Source organism: Heterocephalus glaber, unplaced genomic scaffold (genome assembly GCF_053883595.1).
Source record: "Heterocephalus glaber isolate CG9 unplaced genomic scaffold, H.glaber_assembly_v1.0 deba00001504, whole genome shotgun sequence".
In the NCBI taxonomy this organism is placed as follows: domain Eukaryota; kingdom Metazoa; phylum Chordata; class Mammalia; order Rodentia; family Bathyergidae; genus Heterocephalus; species Heterocephalus glaber.
Window position 1 is genome coordinate 27,156,549 of NW_028258324.1, and position 13,002 is coordinate 27,169,550.

The 13,002-nt window shown below is 35.1% G+C and overlaps 1 protein-coding gene across 23 annotated transcripts in view; it reads left to right on the plus strand.

Moving 5' to 3' along the window:
- Positions 1–3,406: 3,406 nt before the first annotated feature.
- The window catches only part of LOC147825285 (uncharacterized), a 96,187-nt gene continuing 86,591 nt past the window's right edge, over positions 3,407–13,002 (plus strand). For 4 of the 23 annotated variants that reach the window (XR_015440873.1, XR_015440862.1, XR_015440865.1 and 1 more), the window contains exons 1-2: positions 3,411–3,694; positions 7,290–7,332. Coding sequence is in view for 5 of the 23 variants with exons in the window: in XM_087186336.1 (XP_087042462.1) it covers positions 3,688–3,694; positions 7,290–7,332 (50 nt within the window). In the remaining 18 variants the exon portion in view is untranslated. Of the gene's footprint in view, positions 3,695–7,289; positions 7,333–13,002 lie in introns of all 23 variants that reach the window. The other 19 variants (XR_015440878.1, XR_015440874.1, XM_087186338.1 and 16 more) reach the window with 9 other exon arrangements.

The window sequence follows — 13,002 nt, forward strand, 5'->3', positions numbered from 1 at the left end:
TTTGAAGAATTATAGAAATTGGTTGAACAGTCTTTGCAGGGTCTCTGTCAACTGAAATAGTCTATGGTTCTGGTTCTGTTTCAGGGTTCAGCCCAGGATTTAGCCTTCTTAAAAGTAGGAGTGCTAGAGGATGTGTCAGATTTTCATGGTGTTTTGGTTGTGTATTTTTCTTGATGTCAGTCTGGTAAAGTTGAGTTTTCTCTAAACTTGTTTCCTACTATTAACTATATGGCTAGCAGGGACAGAAATAGGATCAATGATGTCACCTAGAAAACCATTCAATATAAAGAGTGTCCTAAAATCCAGAGCTGTCTAATAAAGAAATCAGCAGCCATAGGAACCTGAGTTTCTGTAAGAAGAAATAATAAAGAGATGATTGTTGGGAATGACTGTCCACTTTTTGTTAGAGTATTTTGCTCATCTTTTATTTCCTTTAATGAATTATGGGGATCCTGGGGGTAGCTTTTAAAATTTGGGTTGTTTCTATAATATATTGTAGATGTTCAGTAAATATATTTTTGGTGCTGGGGATTTAGCTCAGTGGTGCTGCCGCCTGCCTCACAAGTGCAAGGTCCTGAGCTTGATCCTTGGTATCAAAAAATAAAATAAAATAAATATATTTTTAATAGTTGAAGGAATAACATAGAGGAATGTCCTGCATTTCTTAAATGGAACATTGGATAGAAGAACTTTAAGGTCCCTTAACTGTGAAATTCTTGGAAAGGCTCATTTTTCTGTGGAAAGCAGATTTCAGTGGTAAAGATACAATGTCTTAGTGAGTGTTCTATAATATTTCAGAACCTTTTTCTAGCTCTAGATGGTTGTTAGTTTCTGTTTAGAAGATTTTCTTCTCTGTTTAGAAGATTTTCTTTTTTATCTTAGGTCTCAACTTCTTATTTAGAACTCCTGAGTTGAGAAATGTTTCTTTTCATTGCAAAATGTCTAATTTGAAAGAGATATACTACCAAATCATCTTTTATCAGCATAAGCCACATACTGCTTATAAAAATGGCTAATTTCAAAACAATTGAAGTTTTACATTATGGCAAATAAACCACAAATGTGGTAATCTCTGACTTCTACAAAATGTATTTGCTTCAGATAAAACATACTGGAATTTTATATTATTCTTGGGTCCAACCAGCACCCTGATTGGCTTATGTCTATGTTTTGCACTCTGAATCTTAACTCTTCATAGGGTGGTAAGATCATTTTAATAGGCTATAAAACAGAATTTTTTGGGAAAAAAATGGGGTGAAAAAATATCCAAATATATCTAATTTTAAAAGTATTTTTCATAAAATTTTGGTTTCAGTAATTTAGATTTATATGTATGCATATGGATGTCATGATACAAAATGTATTCCAGTGGCTCATGTGTACACAATAGTTTTGAAAACCTTTATAATGCCTACAATATGTTACTAGTATAAAAGTCCACCACTCACTCTCCACTAGGTGTACTTTCTCCATAGTCCTACCAGCAGCAGCTTAAAAATCATTTCGATAGAAAATCAGGCTCACACATGACAAACTGAAATTACTAAATTCACAATTTCTCATTGGTAAGTAAGGAGAATTGGTGACCTAGTTGCCAAATTTCATGCACTTAGCCCAACTGGAACTAAAGAAATGTAAGATGTTCTTTATTTTACAGGACCACAGATGCACTGACAGCTGAGTGCTTCACTGCTCCAAGGGTCCTGACTCTGAGGGTCCTGCTTCCTTCTCTAGTGTCTCTGTGCAGGCATTGGTTCTTTTCTGGCTTTATCTTTGTCTTCTTTCCATCTTTATAGCCAGCCATTACAGACTGTCAGTCTTTTGCTTAGCACTTGGCAAACATGTAAGGCAAACTTTACAGGAGTTAAATATTTCTAAGAGTCTTGGTTCTAAGAGGTTGTTAGAAAGGAGCTTTCTCTTCTACCTCCCTTACTCTTTTGCCTCCCTTTTACCCACTCTCAAAAGGCCACAGGATAAGTCTTTAAAGCCACTTTCATTAGACAAAGTGGTTTCTGTCTCCTTTAGAATGGGAAAGATTCTATGTGTGGTGGCAGTGGTCAGAACAAGTCAACATAAAAGAGGATAAGCAAATGTAAACAGCTTTAAATTGCCTTTATTTTCTTTCAGTAGCTCTAAATAGCTATGAGTACTAATAATATACAGTTCATAAGCAGAAAAAAGTTGATTCTTACAAATATTTTATTCAATAGAAATAAAATCCTAAATGAATTTCACTTGGTAATATACTTTCCATTTACTGGTTCTTTTCCAAAAATAATCTTTTTCCCCTTTTCATTTCTCTCTTATCAGTATGGTGCCTAGAGAACATTTGACTTGAGGCTGAATCTATTTTCTCAACTTTTTGTGTGACTATTCTCTAAAGAAAGTATTATTAAAAGCATACCTCTACAAAATAGACTTTAACAGTAATTATTTTCTTTAAATATGAGAAGGATATTTTGCTTTCCCAAATGTGCATTAACTGAATTTATGAACTGAATCCTTTCATGGCTAAATTTTTCTTTTTTCTTGACAGAAACATTGCATTGTCCTCCCTCCCCAGAGAACTCTAAAGCTTGAGGCTCCATGGTATGTGTCTTGCATAAGATAAAACCAAAGATGGTAACCTCATTTTTCTACTCTGCTGTATCTCTGAGATGTCACTAACATTGTACTATGGGTATGCTAAGTTTATCTTCTTGTAAGCCCTGTGAAACCACTCTTCAGAGAGAAGAAAAAGCAAGTTGAATTTTCTCCAAAGGACCTGTGAGGATGAATAAGACACTTTGCTTTTCTGAGACTCAGTAACTTCTACAGTATGAAGTAAGATCTCTGGACTTTGTTTCTTAAAAGCTTTCCAGCAATGTAAATTCTTTGATTCTGTTAGTCAATATTTAATCATTTTAAGTCAAACAAGACCAACCTTTACATCATTGTAGTGTTACAAATGCATTAGCTTTCTTTTGCACTGCCTGGGGAAGATGTCATATATATATATATATAGGATTTCATTGTATTATATAAAATTCTGAGCATTTGTTAATGAGAGAAAAACACTAAAGCTAACACTGGCTCAATTATAATATAAACAATGTTAAGACACTGGAGTAGGTATTAAAAAATCTCACAAAGCAAAACTGAAGACAGTCTTTGAATTTCTTCTCTCCTTTGTTGAAATACTACCTGCAAATCACAAGTGATCAAAAAGGATTCACAACTTAGATGGCCATTATGGCAGCAGTTCATGCCAACATGACACAATAGAGTTTTGTCAGGGTACACTAGTTCAGCTACAAATTTTGTTTCTTCTAGCAGTTATATAAACAGTGACATGAGTTTGCTTTTCCAAAGGCTAGAGAAAAGGGAAAGTTGCCCATACAGTTGCAAAATAATTAATGACAGTTCCTCCCCCTAGCAACAGTTGATTTGAGTTGTTCAGAGTACCGTGAGGCAACAGGAAAACATCTTCACAGCCCCTTCTCCAAGGGAGGAATCCTGCCATTATCTTTCTCTCAATGGAGAGCCACCTTACCTGCCACATTCCTGTGGGCTGTTTAACCTAAAGGTCACTTCCCTCCAATCCTGAAAAGATAATGGGAACTAAAGTAGGCTGCTCAAGCAAAAGTCTTGGGAAGATTTCACAAGACTTCATTCCTGCTCAGAAACTGCACTAGAAGAGGCCCAGGGATGGAAGGTAAATAACGCTATCAAATTTTGGAGCCTGGAGACACTTCCACCACCCCCTTTGTCTTTGAAGTAAGAGACGCAGAAGGAAAAAGAAGTATTTGGGAAAGATGCAAGAACTGTATTTTGCCAAGTTTTCATTTCAATTTTACTAATCTTTTAAAAATTAACCTTACAGCATTTAAAGGAGTGTATGTGTGTGTGTGTGTGTGTGTGTATGTAGAGAAAGAGAGAATAACATATTGGTGGCCTCATGTGTCAATCATTCAACTTCAACAATGAGCAATGCATAGTCAATCTGGTTTATTGTTTTGAAGTAAAACCCAGATATAATGTTATTTCAATGGTTTTAGAGAAATTTTTTTATAGCCTAAAATTATTTTCTACTCTTTTGAAGTCAGGAAATCCAAATGTTAAAAGAAAAATGAGAACTTTAGGGCCAGGGATTTAGCTTAGTGGTTCTGCCGCCTGCCTTGCAAGCGCAAAGTCCTGAGTTCGATACCAGGTACCAGAAAAAACCAAAAAAACAAACAAAAAAGAACTTTAGGTAAAATCATTACTGTGGTTAAGATAAATCATACAAACTTCTAACATAAGAGGAATTTTCTTTGTATCCTAAAAATTTATATCTGTTAATAATCAACAAATATTTACTAGGTGTTCCTTAGATGTCAGGCTCCATCAAGCCATAAGGCCTTTAAAAAGGCCAATGCCCCTGATACACAAACACACAGTTATTTTCCTAAGAATGGTCATCACAGTGTAAATAATACACATTATTAAAGAAACAAATTTTCGCTGTCACAAAGAACATACAAACTGAACTTTAAAATCTGAGATCACACTTTCCATAATTCTTCAATATTTGATATGGATTTTTTTGGGCAGATTTTTTTAATCTTATCAAAATAAAATGCCCTCAGAAGAAAAGAGGGGCCCTTGCAATTTTAACATAGCAACCCTTTCCCAGCTAGACTGCCAGAAGGACAGATTTACATGTGAGTACATTTCTGGCAAGATGGCTATAAAGTTAAGTACAGGCCTTATTATAGGGTCATTTTCTATTTCAAACAGCCATTTTAAAAAATTATCTAACAGCCCATATTTACAAACTATCAGTGAGGCTCAAAAAGCAAAACAAAAAAACTATCCAAACAAACAAAAAACCCCTAACAAAGATTCTCTTATCTAAAAAAAAAAAAAAAAAAAAAAAATGTACTTTTCCTCCTTTTAACTCATAACTGTGTTTTCCAACTAGTTAAAGATTTCTCTGGTCCTAACTTAATTATCAAAAATATTCATTTCTAAAAAAAAAAAAAAAATTCATTTCTATACATAGGCCCCCAAATTTAACTTGAAAAACATTTTACCAGAGTTCTGAAAAGACTGTCTCCTCCTGATAGTACCACTGTTCTGAGTAATTTCTTCTCTAAGGAGAACAAATTTCCAGCTTTCAGCACCCTTAGGGCATATTCACTCTCTCTGAGTCTGATAGACCTGGATCCTTATAGCAATGAATCCCAGAGACAGGATGATACAATACACTCTCATTTGCCCTCACTTTCAGATTTGTATTAAATCCATTCTGATATTTCCTAGATTTGGGACAGTGTTACTTTGGGGGGGGGGCACTGGGGATCGAACTCAGGACCTTGCTCTTGCGAGGCAACCACCTTGCGCTGGAACCACTGAGCTAAATCCCCGGCCCCAACATTTTTTAAAAAATTGTATGTATGAAGGTGTACAACATGATGTTTTCATACTCATAATGATTACTATAATAAAAATATATATATCCATTAACCACACAGTTACTTTTTTGTGTGTGGCAAAAGTATCTAAAATCTACTCTTTTAGTAGATTTCTAGTATATAATACATATAATATTACCTATAGTCCTCATGTACGTTAGTTCTCTATATTTAGTCTATATAACTACAACTTTGTTCCCATTGATCCACATCTTATTTTCCCCATCCTTCTGCCCCAAATACTCATTCTACTTTCCAAGTATTTGGGATCTTTTTTCTTTTTTCTTTTTTCTTAGATTCCACATACAAGTGAGATCATTTGATATTTTCTTTCTGTATCTGCCTTAGCATAGTTTCTTCTAGGTTCATCCATATTGTCATAAATGGAACAATCTCCATCTTTTGCAAGGCCGAACAATATTTCATTGTGTCTATAAACCACATTTTCTTTATCTATTCATCTGTTGATGGACATTTAGATCATTTCCATATTTTGAATATTGTGAACAATGTTTCAATGAATATGAGAGTACAGATATCTCTACGAGGTGATGAGTTCATTTCCTTTGGGAATATGCCCAGAAGAGGGATTGCTGGATCATATGGTAGTTCTATTTTTAATTTCTTTAGGAACCTTTATACTATTTTCCACAGTGATATAATCATCAACAGTGTACAAGGTTCCCCTTTCTCAACATCCTTGCCAACAATTGTTATCTCTTATCTTTTTTTATAAAAGCCTGGCCACAGTTTTACTTATGACAGAATTTATTAACTTTATTAATTACTTCTTAATGTTCTACAATTCACATTTACAAACATTTTTTGATGTTCATTTACTGAAGCAATATAGAAATATAAAACCTGTTGGGAAAGCTTAGTAAACTTTTCACATTTTCATTATCCCTAAATGTCTTGAACACAAACTGATTATTTGCTAAATAGTACTTTGTGGTCCTGAGTTAAATATTGTAAAACTAACTATCATGACCAAGTTGACTAAGGAGAACTCTAAGCAATGGGGAGGAAACACTTCTAGAACTTTCCCTACACTGGTATTCTTCAAACTTAAAAATTTATAAATGAAGCCTTCATTGACTTCTTTGTGGAATAGATGTTTTTCTTGTAAAAAGAACTATTCATAAGATCACTTTTACCATAAGCACTCTCTTCGAAGTCATCTTTGCTAGTAATTACAGGGCTTTTTTCCATTCTCAACTTCAATATTAGCATACTATGACATTCAGTCCTACAGAAATAAAAAGTAATGCAAAGGCTCTCAAATAGAAAATCCTGAAAATCAAAAACAGAGCAATCTTTACAGAATATTCTGATAAAAAAACATCAGATTCACAGACTCTTAGGAACTTTAAATCCAAAATGCCCAAGTTTATAAATGAGAAAATTGCCACCTATTATGCCAATTGCCTAGGGGGTGTGTGTGTGTGTGTGTGTGTGTGTGTGTGTGTGTAGAACCATTTACTGCAACAAACCTTGCCTGCCTATAGCAGGCAACAGTTCCTACCCTCAACCCAAGTTGTTCACAATTCAGTAGGGATGACTGCACAATACGCTGACACACAGAGAGTGATTGGCACTTTGATAAAGTCACAAAGTGAGCCTCAAAACCCAGAGAGCAAGAAGACTTTCTGGAGGTAAAAGGGTAAGGGTCCCAGAGATGAGTCGTGAAGGTGAAGGAGCTGCTTAGGAAAGCAAGGAATGGGGAGGAAAAAGACTGGTTCCCTAGGGCTTCCTTGCCTTCACATTAATCTATTATCAAAATATTTTGGTTCTGAGATCTGTTTTTGTTTTTTTGTTTGTTTTTGAATGGTTGTGTTTTGTCTGTATCTCTAGGTCAGAACATGGAGCTGAAAGGAGAGAAAGGAGAAAAAGGGAGGTAAATCCAAAACCTTTAAAACTTTTACACTGACCACAAGGGGGAGTAGGTTAGAGACGGCTGAATTCAGGCAATCACTCATCACTCTAAAGCAGCAACAAGCAGCCTAATATTGCGGGGTCCGGGCAGAATCTCTCTGTAAAGACAGTGCTGTTTCTGAGTTGTTCATGTTCTCAATCTATGTTCTTTTCAGTGACCATTTTAACACGTGGACCATTACGAAATATTCAGGAAAGAAAAAAAAGAATATGTAAAACACCAATTCATTAATTTGAGCATTTATTGAGGTCCTATTATTTGCCATGTATATTTTAAAATGATAGTTTAATCATATTTTTAGTTATTTTTAAGGGGTTTTGGTCTTTAGGGTTTTTTTAATTTTTTCATTTATTCTGTCTTTTATGCTATCCGTAACGTGGAGGCATTCAAAATCTAGAAAGAGAGTTATGAGCCCAGCTGACTGAAGCAGACCAAACTAGGTTTCTGATGAAAGGATGGAAGAAGAGTAATCAGAGAACATCTTTAGAAAGGGCTGCATAAATGGCTACAAAGTTTTCAAAAGCAGGATTTCTGGATATTTTAAATGTGTACATAGTGCCACAGTCTCGAGTTGGAGGGTGGTTCCCATGGGATCGGGAGGCAACTGCCGTAGACTGGAAGAGCAGTGATCTAAGAGTCAGGACACACACTGGAATTTTTACTTTGCTACTAAACATCTGGATATATTTGACAGCATCCTTAGCCCAGGCCTTAAATTCTCTATCTACAGAAAATAATAATAGCTAATTATTTTTTGAGCATCTTTTATGAATCCAGTGACTGTTCTTAGAGGATTACATAGAAGGAGATGAATAGACCAGTGGTTTTTAGCTTTACTTCCATGTAAGAGACCTCTCTAAAATGAAATCTCATGTAGCTCCCCAATACACAGCACAGAACAGCACAACTATTTTATAAGTTGAAGTATATGATGATTCTCTACATTTGAGCCTGGCTCAGATGGCAAAAATTGCAGCCAAGAACACACATAGCCCAACCACTTTTCTCCTCGTGAAGAAAACTGGCTCCATTTCTATTTCCCAGCAAGACCAGTACCTATTGATGAATCCTAATTAGGTCTCTCTTTCAACAAGTTTTTGTGGTCAAAGTCATTGTGACATCTGCAGCAGTCATAACTGCTTTGGGTTTCAGCTTGGCCTCCCAGGATATAAATCTGGATATTTCCAGAAGTATCAGCTCAATAACTTTTGGATGTCAGCAGATCTGAAATCCAGTGAATGGGGAAATCTGAAAGAATGTCACATTGTGTATTTCAGCACTTCTGCTTGGATAAGAGGAGTTCTTATCCTGTTCCTTACTCTTGTAGACTGGGCCACTTCACATGTTGAGTCCCATTCCTTGAACCAGAGATAAATTCTACTTCCTTTGCAGCTGACATCTTTATTGCCTAGTTAGCTAACACCCTTGTGTCTTCACAACTTCTCATTTACCAGCAGGACTGTCTTCACTAGTGTACATCCTGTGCAACTGCACAAAGCTGCATATTCAGGGGGTCCTGTGCTTGATCTACTACTACATTGCTATCATCTTGAAATTCTTAAGTAATTTTACTTTGAACTTGAGTTTATAAGTGAAATTCAAGGGGCCAAAGCAGCATACAGGAGAGGAGAGATGTACAATATATATGTCTACCACTGTTTCTTGCCAGCCCAATAGGCATAGCATGCAGAATATTTGTGGGGCCAGAATCTCAGAGGAACCATAATGCAAAGGAGTTCAGCAAGACCCCAAGTAAGTATAAAGTAAGGGTCTTATATCCGTGACTGAGGAAGCAGTGGTGCAGATAGCACTGAAAGGCCAAGTTCTCTATTCAAACCAGAACTTGCTTCACACAGAGAAAGAAGGAAATGGCATTCTAAGAGACATAAATGACCAAGGAATGCTAACATTATGCTTTGTGAAAGCCACCATGTTCTTTCTCTTTATAAGTCAACTACTTATGCTAAAAATGAAGATATAGGGGCTGGGGATTTACCTCAGTGGTTCCGGTGCCGGCCTCGCAAGCACAAGGTCCCAAGTTGAATCCCTGGTACAGAAAGAAAGAAAGAAAGAAAGAAAGAAAGAAAGAAAGAAAGAAAGAAAGAAAGAAAAGAGAAAATAGAAGTAATGTCTGTTAAAAAATAAAAATAAAAATGAAGATACAGTGAGAAAGGAAAAGATAGGGCAACTTGTGGGTCTTTTTTTCAATCCTTCCTTATATCGAGAGGCTAAGGGTAGAGAGTAATAGAATCTGTAGATATCAAGAAGTAACATAAACTAACGGTTAAACTAATTTTTTGTACAACTTTTCCATTGTTCTGGCAAGAAAAAAAATACATATGCATGCATAAGCCACAAAATATAAATTGTGTAATTTTAGTTATTCTACATATGAAATAAATGTTCTTATATTATAATTAAACCATAATCATATATCAAGTAAATAGTAAAACTTATAATAATTTTTTATTCAGAGCAACATTAAATAACAAGCAACATGAGATGAAATATTTATGAATAAATCTAAAGCTATGTATATCATACGCATTTAAGGAAACCTACAAACTCTAATGAAAGAAACTAAAGTAGATCTAAACAAATGGAGAGATATTCCATATTGATAGATAAGAAGACTCAATGATGTCAAGATTTCAGTTCTTCCCAAATTGATCTGTAGAGTCTGTGTTCTCAAATCAAAATCGAAGCAAGTTACTTTTTGGTTTTTTGATATTTATATGAAGATGTAAAAGTCCCACAACAGTAAACAAAGTATTGAAGAACAAAGACAGGCATTCTATAACAAGAATTGCATAAAACTTTTGGATTCAAGACAATGTGGTATTGGTGAAAGAACAGACAAATATGACAATGGAACAGAATAGAGAACCTAGAAAAACAGCACACAAATAGAGTCAGCTCGTCTTTGAAAATCAAAGTTAATATTGGGGAAAGGATAGTCTTTTCCACAATTGGTACTGAAACAATTAGATATCCACATGCAAAAACCCCAAAATACAAGAACACCCCCAAAACAAAAACCTAGAATCTGATCTTCTACTTAACAAAAAAGTATCTCTAAAGAAATCTTATAACTAAATGTAAAATGCAAACTAATTTAAAAAATGAAACTATAAAACTTCTGGAAGATGACATAGAAATGCAGGTGACTTTAGTTAGATAATGACTTATTAGATACAACAGCAAAAGTACAATTGCTGAAAGATAAAATTAATTTGTATTTCATTAAAATTTAAAATATCTGCTTTGTGAAAGACACCATTAAGAGAACAAAGACAAGCCACAGACTGAGGGAAAGTATTTGTAAAAGAAATATCTTAGGGCCAGGGATTTAGCTCAGTGGTTCTCCCACCTGCCTCACAAGTACAAGGACCCGAGTTCCATGCCCGGTACCAAAAAAAAAAAAAAAAAAGAAATATCTTAGGAAGGATTGTTCATCCAAAATATATGAGAACTTCTTAAAACCCAACAAGAAGAAAGAAAACAATCCAATTAAAAAGTGGGCAAAAGATCTGAAGAGACATCTCATCAAAGAAGATATCCAGATGCAAATAAATATATGAAAAGAAAGATACTCAACATCATATGGCATTAGAGAATTGCAAATAGAATGGCTAAAGTCCAAAATATTAACAACATCAACTTCTGGAAAGTATGTGGAGCAACAGAAACTCTCATTAATTGCCAATGGGTATACAAAATGCTTCAGTCACTTTGGGGGACAATTTGGCAGTTTCTTACAAAGTTAAATATGGTTTACCATATGATCCAGCAATTACACACCTAAGTATTAATTCAAATGGGTTGAAAACTTACACACACACACACACACACACACAGCACATGAATGTTTATAACAATTTTATTCATATTTACCAAAAATTGGAAGCAACCAAGATCTTCATTAAATAAGTGAATAAACAAACTGTTTATTCCATCTATTCAATAGAATTCAGCAATAAATGTAATTTTAAAAATGTATAACTGATATTGTGTAACAGGAAGAAAAAGTCTAAAAGAGCAGGGGAATTGGGAGGGGTAGGGGAAGGGAAAAAAGGGAAAGGAAAAAATATGAGAAGAGGAAAAAAAATGGAAACAAGGTCTTTGCAAATAGGGAAGGGTGGAGAGGGTGAAGGGAGGGCAAGGGAAGGGGAAAAAAAATAAGAACCAAGAGACTCATGTAATGGTACAAGATCCCAATGATGAATGTAACTGTATTTTATACTGAAAACGTACCAATAATCTTAATGGGAAAAAAAAAGAAAAAGAATTCAGCAATAAAAAAAAATGAGCTATCTATCAAGGCATAAAAATCATGGAGGAGAATTCTTAAATGTAATACTGCTAATTAAAAGAAACCAATCTGAGGAAAACTACATACTGTATTATTCAACATTTGAGAAAAGGCAAAAGCGTAGAGATAGTGAAAAGATCAGTGGCTCCCAGGGATTGGAGGAAGAGTGGGAAAGGGATGACTAGGTGGAACACAGGAGTCCTTTGAGCAGTGAGACTGTTCTGTATACTATTATGATATATACATGACATTACGCACTCATCAAAACCCATAGAGCTATACAACACTAAGAGTGAACCTAATGTAAACCATGGACTTTAGTATATATCAGTATTTGTCTGTCACAGATAAGAAATGTACTGCACTAATGCAAGATGTTAATAATAAAGGAAACTGGGGGCCAGGGATTTAGCTCAGTGGTTCTGCTGCCTGCCTCGCAAGTGCAAGGTCCCAAGTTCGATCCCTGGTACTCAACCCCCCAAAAATATCATAATAAAGGAAACTAGGGGAGGGAGTTACATGGGAACTCTCTGTGCTTTCTGATTGATTTTTCTACAAATCTAAAACTGCTTTAAAAATAGTCTATTAATTAAAAACAACAACACCAAAACAAGCTGAGAAGAAGTGTGGAAGGAAAAGTTTTTTATTTTAGTATCTTTAACAGCATTTCTCCAGACCTTGAAGAAAAAAAATCCCACATTTTCATTTTTCTATGAGGCCTGCAAAGTATGCAGCTAGCCCCATTTCTAATTGTGCAAATAAAAATATCTAATGTTTATCAAGCTCATTCTGTGTGTATTGGGCATTATGTTAAGTACTGCTCATACATTATTTCTTTTCAAATTCACAACTATCCTTACATAGGTAATATTTTCATATCCATTTATAAATAAGGATTGCAAGGTTTAAAGAAGCTGAGTGTCTTGGCCAAAGTCACTGACTTTGAAGAGACAGATTAAAATCAAGCCAATTGATTCTCTTATAACTACCCACTGGCTATAACCACCACCTATAAACACTGCCATCTTAGATTTCAAGCTTTCTGATGCACTTCTTTAGCTATGTTATTGGTGGCCAACCATAAATCTCACTGACTGCCGTGCTCAGGCATTCGCTAAATGGATAGTCCTGGGATTTTAATCTTCTTGCATGTAATGTGGGGTATTCTCAACCAGCAGATACAGTACTTTTAACAAAAAGCCCTCAAATTCTCTGGATGATGCCAGCTGTATTAATGTACAAGCGTTTTATGAATATTGTGGACAGTACTTCTTTAGAGACCTGTAAATCATGAAGGAATTAATTTTCTCACAAAAACA